General features: G+C 40.7%; 1 protein-coding gene across 1 annotated transcript; it reads right to left on the bottom strand.

Moving 5' to 3' along the window:
* Positions 1–227: 227 nt before the first annotated feature.
* On the bottom strand, positions 228–6033 carry LOC107089797 (gap junction alpha-10 protein-like). The gene is made up of 2 exons (XM_015382768.1): positions 4627–6033; positions 228–266 (listed from the first exon to the last, which is right to left on the bottom strand). The coding sequence occupies exons 1-2, from the start codon at positions 6031–6033 to the stop codon at positions 228–230; spliced, it is 1446 nt and encodes a 481-aa protein (XP_015238254.1).
* Between the last annotated feature and the right edge of the window lie 687 nt (positions 6034–6720).

Genomic DNA, 6720 nt, shown 5'->3' with positions numbered 1-6720 from the left:
AAAAACAAATGGTCTGAAAACATGATTTGTTTTTTATTTTATTTAGAGATTGTTATTGAATTGTATTTTTATTTTCCACAGAGCTTCATTACATTCTGCCGTCTAAGATCTTTGCTGAATGAATGTGGATCAGGAATCTAAGCAGGAAGTGAGTTAAACTGATATTTAATCTACAGATGCTGTGGTTGTTTCTGTGTGTGGAAATGCTCCGCCCATCACTTCTTGGTTCACTTCTTCATGATTGAAGACAGCTCCAGAATCATGCTCTGAAAGAAAAGGGACAGCTTTAGGAGATGTTCTCTGAACCATAAAGAATATTTCATCTTTGATATTTACAGCATTAGAGCTGCAAACAGCATCAACATCAGAGACCGACGTTGAAACATCATGAAGGTGTAAATTTAAAAGCTAATAAAGGTGGAGGAGCGTCTGGCTCCTCAGAACCTGATCCATCATCTCCATTGATCTCCAGACTCTGTCTTCCTCCTGTGTTTCTGACTAGCTGGGATCCACCTGGACAGATTCTCTTGCCGCTCTTCATTTGTTGCACTTCTAACAACATTTTATTATTTATTTAATACATTTATTTATTTGTTCATTTCAGGCAATTACATGCATCGAAACATACACTGCAAAAACCATCTAGAAATAAGTAAAAAAAATCTTAAATCAAGGGTATTTACCCTTAATTTAAGCAGATAAATAAGATGATTTGCCAATGGAATGAGTATTTTTACTCCTAAAATGAGATAATTAGTTAATATGCACTTGAAATAAGACAAAGCATTTTTTTTCTTATTTTAAATGTAAATTGTCTTGTTCCATTGGCAAAGTATTCCACTTACCACTTACTACTTATTCAAGCAAAAATTACTCATTTAGATTTCTGTTTTTGCAGTGTACAAGTGAATGCGACTTTATCAAGTCATATTATAAAGAACAACTAACATCAATATGTATAAAAACTCAAACGACAACAAGGAGTAGAAAATACAGGTATTAGTATTCAAATGAAGCAAGTAGAAGCAAAAGGTTCTTTAAAATATAAATACTCTAGTCTAGTGCACTGAAAAAATCTAAATCTAGATAAGTCTTTTTCACTTAAAATAAGTGCATTTGTTCTTGAATTGAGGAGGTAAAAGAGACATTTTGCCAATGGAACAAGACAATTTACATTTAAATAACACAATTGCATTGTCTCATTTTAAGAGCATATTTTCTAATTATTTTATTTTAACAGTGAAAATCCTCATTCCATTGGCAGACCATCTTATTTACCTGTTCATATTAAAGGTAAATACACTTAATTTAAGACATTTTTACTTATTTCTAGATAGTTTTTCCAGTATTGAGTACAGATCTTGGAAAAAGCAACTTAACTGGAAACAAGGTACACTGAAAAAAATAATGCGACCACTTTAGGCATTTACTTAATCATATTAAGTCACTTTAACACCATTGTTTTATGTCCTACCCTGCTAACATGAAACAATGGTGTTAAAGTAACTAAATATGATTAAGTGAATGCCAAAAACTGTATTATTTTTTTCAGTTTAATATACTTAGTTATTTGACGCCTCTGCTGATTGATCTGCACTGGACTTTTAGACTCTTTCCTGGTTTTATTTTGCAAGAAATATTTAACATAAACCATTTTAAAAACAAAACCTGGAGGAAGTGGTCAGTAATATATGCTTCTATATCAGTGACGCATATGAAGCGTTTGTTAGAAATGTTGTCATTCAGTGGGAAAATAAAGTATCAGTTAATATTGCTATGCTAAATTCAATTGAATTTAGTTTATTTTATAAGTTTTCTATCTGAGGAAAACTAGTTGATTGCATCGACTCATTGACTCTTCAGCAATCCCTCACACTAAGCATGCTTGTAGCGACAGTGGAGAGGAAAAACTCCCTTTGAACAGGAAGAAACCTCCAGCAGAACCAGGCTCAGTGTGAGCGGCCATCTGCTGAGGCCCACTGGGGTTCAAGGAGACAGAAGCAGACATAGAAAAAGAAGCATAGATACAAAAGGCAACTGTAAAAGGTGGCCCCGTCCAGGAAACACACATTTAGGCAGACGAGCTCCGAGCCAGCTCCCATGTCAGAGGATGAAAACAGATGTTATGACAACAGAGCAGAGAGATAAAGAAAGCCTTTTAAAGGTTGGTTTTTCTTTACATTTCCTTCAGCATTGTCTGTCAGTTTATTAGGAGTAAAAAATTGTTTTGCCGATATATTGTGATTTTTGACTGCCCGATATGATATAAATCTCTCAGTTCCTATTATTGATTTTTATTTTTTTTTTTAAACAAAACATGTTTGCCTAAAGCAATGAGGTTAATTACAGCAGCACCATGTCTGTAGTTGAGGCAGTCACAGCGGAAGACATGGACTGATTCAAACCCCAAACAAAATAACTAAATTATCATTATTATGATGGAACTTTAAGCAAAGTCCAAGAAATGTAAAAATAAAAAAAACAAAGTGATGAAACATCAGCAAATATGGTCGGTCACATCTCTCCCTCAATTCAACACTGCAAAAATAATCCAGAAATAAGTAAAAATTTCTTAATTAAAGTGTATTTACCCTTAATATGAGCAGGTAAATAAGATGATCTGTCAATAAAATTAGTATATATATATCCATCTAATATACGATAATTAGATAATATGCACTTGAATGACACAATCCAATTGTGTTTTCTTATTTTAAATGTAAATTGTCTTGTTCCATTGGCAAAGTGTCTCAGTTTCCTCCTCAATCCAAGAACAAATGCACTTCTTTTAAGGAAAAATGACTTATATAGATTCTTTTTTTGCAGTGAAAGTGAAGTAGGCAGATAACGTATAGATGTAGCGTTGCTAGAGCTGCTGTTGCTCACTGGGAAATGTTTGGTCCCTTTAACCCTTTGATGCCTGAATTCATATATCTTAAAATATTCTGTGTTTCTTTTGCTAAACAGAGGTTACTGCCATCTCTGTAACAAGAGGTATGCCTGTTAATATGAAGATACAGGAAGCAGTCATGCCACTGGCACTGCATGTGGAACAGCTGCTGTTGGTGGAACGCACACAATGTCTTGGCTGTTTGCAAAATACAACCGTTGTTTTCTTTTTTTCATTTTTAACAATAGGCGTCAGGGTGCAGAACTAAAGCTGCATCGAGCTTTATCTGAACTGTATGTTTGTAAAAACTGTAATCTGAGGGATTTTCTTTTTTTTTCCACTTGTTTTAACACTTCCTGAAGTCTCTCCCAATCCTTCTGTCCTATGCCTCCAGAGTACGAATCTTTGGCCCTGAAGGAGTCCCTGGAGGCGCCGGATCTCTGCCTGCTCAGACGCTTCTCTTCACAGCTTCCTGCTTGCTGTTTTTACTTTTTAGAAAAGCTGGACTAAACCTGTAACAGTGACTCCCATTGATGTTTTAAAGGATTTTACTCATTTTTTTTAGTCTGTCTTTTAAATCAAACCCAAAAGAACATCAAGTCAGAGGCAGCTCTGTCTGAGCGTTTGGTTTAAGGCTCAAATTCACACCGACGCTTCTTCAGATGTTCCAATTACAACATAGCAATGTTTTGACTGTATTATTTGTATTTTATTTATTTAATTCAACTATGTCAACCAGGATTATTTTTTTATGAGGACTATTGTCTAACAGCACAGAAGGCAGCGTGTTGACCTGGTGTTCTGTCAGATCAGCATACCCCATCAAACCAGCATACCTATAGTCAATATCCAAGACGTCAGATTTGCGTTTATCCCTTTAGTGTTGAATGAAAAATAGACTTTAAACTACCTCAATGGGCGTGTTTCCCTTTAGTCCTGTACAAAAAAAAAAATTTAAGGTCAGATCGTAGGCCGAAGGTCTTTAACAGGGGGTCTGCGACCCCTAGGGGGTCCACGGAGGTACTGCATGGGGGTCACGAAAGTTTTGGTTGATTAGACTATTTTTTATATTCCGCCTTCAATTCTTTCCACTCATTGAAATGTGCTTAAATCCACATTAACATGAATTCAACAGACTGTAGTAAACAGATAAATGGAGGCAGAAGATCTTTCAGTCATCAATGCAAACATTCAGCGACACACAGGAGCTCTTTAAGCTGGGCACCGTTTCATTCACAACACCTGTCCCATCAACCAGGAATCAGAAATACTTTAATAATCCCAGAGAGGGATTACTTTAGTTACATTACTCCATCTGTAATAGAGTGACTATAGGGCCGGTTTGATAGAACAGAATTCATACAATATATATATAATTAGGGGGTCCCCACTCCGTCTAGCCATCAGTTTGGGGTCCTTGACCTGGAAAACCTTGAAGACCCCTTGCAGTAAGTTATTAAATAGTTTTTTTGTACATGACTAAAGGGATACAAGCCCGTTGAGGTAGTTTAAAGTCTTTTTTTTGTACAAAACTAAAGGGATAAACTAAAGGGATAAACTAAAGGGATACACAGGTATTGACTGTGGGTATGCTGGTCTGACGGGGTATGCTAATCTGACAGAGCACCGGATCAAACCAGGACATCCCATCATCTCCCAGCAGAGACCCTACCCCTCTTTAAAGATTAGAGGTCCCTGTTTTGTGTTTCTAATGATGCTAATGTTGGTGCTCCTACCATGGACATCCTCCTCCCAGAAGCCGGAGGAGGTGGGGTCATGGCTGGGCTCTCTCCCTGGTTGAAGTGCTGGGCCTCGGTATCCGTCCCGCTCTGAGAGGCCCCGCTGTCAGACGGACTGGCCAGCTTGGCCTCTGACATTCCCCTGGACATAAAACTGCACTTCCTGGCTGTGGGATAGTGGTCACTCTCTGGAGAGTCGCTCATGTCGCTGAGCTCCTTGCTGACGTTGACTCTGCTCTGTTTTCTGGCAGGGTTCCTCAGGGCAGCGGGGATCTCCATGTGGCTGGCCCCCAGCGTTGCTCGAGGCCCTGAGTAGCGGGGCTTGGCTGAGCTTTGAGGTCCATTCGAGTCGTCGCTGCTGAACGATGGTTTCCTGTTTTCCAGAGTGTACCGTCGCTCCACAGCCCCCAGCTGCAGCAAGCGCTGGATTTCGCCTTGGCTGGGCCGGTACGTCTGCTGCAACACCTCCACGCCTTCTGGACAAGCGGCCGGAGCGGGGTCCTGAGGCACAACGTCTCCTGGAGCATCCTTGTAAGGCTCTAATGCCGCAGCGCTGGCTCTCTGCGTCAGCTGAACCAGCCTTTGCGGCGAGGAGTTTGAGAGAACACAGATTTGCTGAACTATGGAATTTTTCTGTGACCTGCAAAAACTGTCGTCATCTCCGTATTTGTATCCATATAAGATCTGCTTGATCTTCTTCACCCCCAGATGGAAGATCTCCAGAAGGTTGAGGAACAAAGAGACGCCGGCGATGACGAGCATGAAAACCATGAAAATGTTCTTCTCCGTTGGCCTGGAGACAAAGCAGTCGACACTGTTGGGGCAGGGCAGCCTCTCACACTTGTAGAGAGGAGACAGTCCAATGCCGTAGAGAGCACACTGACCGATGATGAAACCCACCTCCACCACAGATCTGGTAAGGATATGAAAAACATAGGTGCGGAGCAAGGATCCTCTGAGTGGCGCTTTCCTCACCTTCTTCTGTTCGTCCAGTTTCCTGAGCTCCCTCTCGATTCTCCTGTGGTCCTCCTGGTCGGGGTCCGTCCCCTCCAGCTCAGCCTTCAGACAGGCCTTCTTCCTGTGCCTCTCTTTCTCTAGGGTTCTCAGGCGGTACAAAGCGTGGCCCATGTAGACCAGCGAGGGAGAGGAAACAAAGATGATCTGCAGCACCCAGTAGCGTATGAGGGAGATGGGGAAAGCCTGGTCGTAGCAGACGGTCTTGCAGCCCGGCTGCTCTGTGTTGCAGACGAACTCGCTCTGCTCGTCGTCCCAGACGTCCTCAGCTGCAACGCCAAGCACCAGCATCCGGAAAATGAACAGGATGGTGAGCCAGATCTTCCCCACGATGGTAGAATGGATGTGGACCTCTTCTAGGATGCTGCCCAACAGGTTCCAGTCCCCCATCTTCTCTCACATTATTAGCAGCTGTGAGTGAATTGATGAAAAGATCTTGTTTAAAAGATGTTTAAGTAAAGGTTAGAATAAAAAGCTTCACTTACATCTCCTCTAAAGCTGCTATTAAACAGATGATCCATCTGCAGCAGCAGCATCAGGGCTCACAGACCGTCCCTTGAAGACTGCTGAAAAGCCCACTGTGCTCTGTTGCTGACCAGGTTCCAATGCTGCTGCTAACTAGGACTCCAGTTTGAACCTATTGATCAAATCACACAGACCTAAAACACCCCGAGGTCTGTTTCACCCTGCCACACTTTTATCAGGGCACTACACTGGAAACATTGCTGACTAAGGTGTCGATATGCAGCTTTGTTCAAAGCTTTCAACCTTCCTTAATGATAATTCTGGGTCACTACAATATGACCATAGCAGTTTAGGGACACATGTTTCTCTGGATCCTTTATATTAGTGGGTTGGAAACAAACAAAATAAACATGTTAGTCATTGATGCAGCCATCAGGACCATTTCAGAATAACTTGTTTCCTGGTTCAATGTAGCAGAATCTTTAAAGGAAAACTCCGCTCATATTCACAATTCAAACTTCTGAAAGTTCTTTAAATATGAAATTATTCCATCTGTTCAATAAATGATCAGTGTTTTCAGTAATTTTCATGTGAATGTGCTTTACTGGAGGC

The sequence above is a fragment of the Cyprinodon variegatus genome, unplaced genomic scaffold (genome assembly GCF_000732505.1).
Source record: "Cyprinodon variegatus isolate N-32 unplaced genomic scaffold, C_variegatus-1.0 Scaffold266, whole genome shotgun sequence".
In the NCBI taxonomy this organism is placed as follows: Eukaryota; Metazoa; Chordata; class Actinopteri; order Cyprinodontiformes; family Cyprinodontidae; genus Cyprinodon; species Cyprinodon variegatus.
The sequence above is the reverse complement of the archived record's forward strand: the minus strand, read 5'-3'. Positions and strand labels throughout refer to the sequence as shown.

What these genes read in the sequence shown, in the direction of transcription:
- LOC107089797 (XM_015382768.1), bottom strand. Translation starts at nt 6,033, where the DNA reads ATGGGGGACTGGAACCTGTTGGGCAGCATCCTAGAAGAGGTCCACATC. An exon ending in CTGGGAGGAGGATGTCCATG is followed by an intron (nt 267 to 4,626) that starts GTAGGAGCACCA and finishes CTTTTCTTTCAG; the next exon opens with AGCATGATTCTGGAGCTGTC.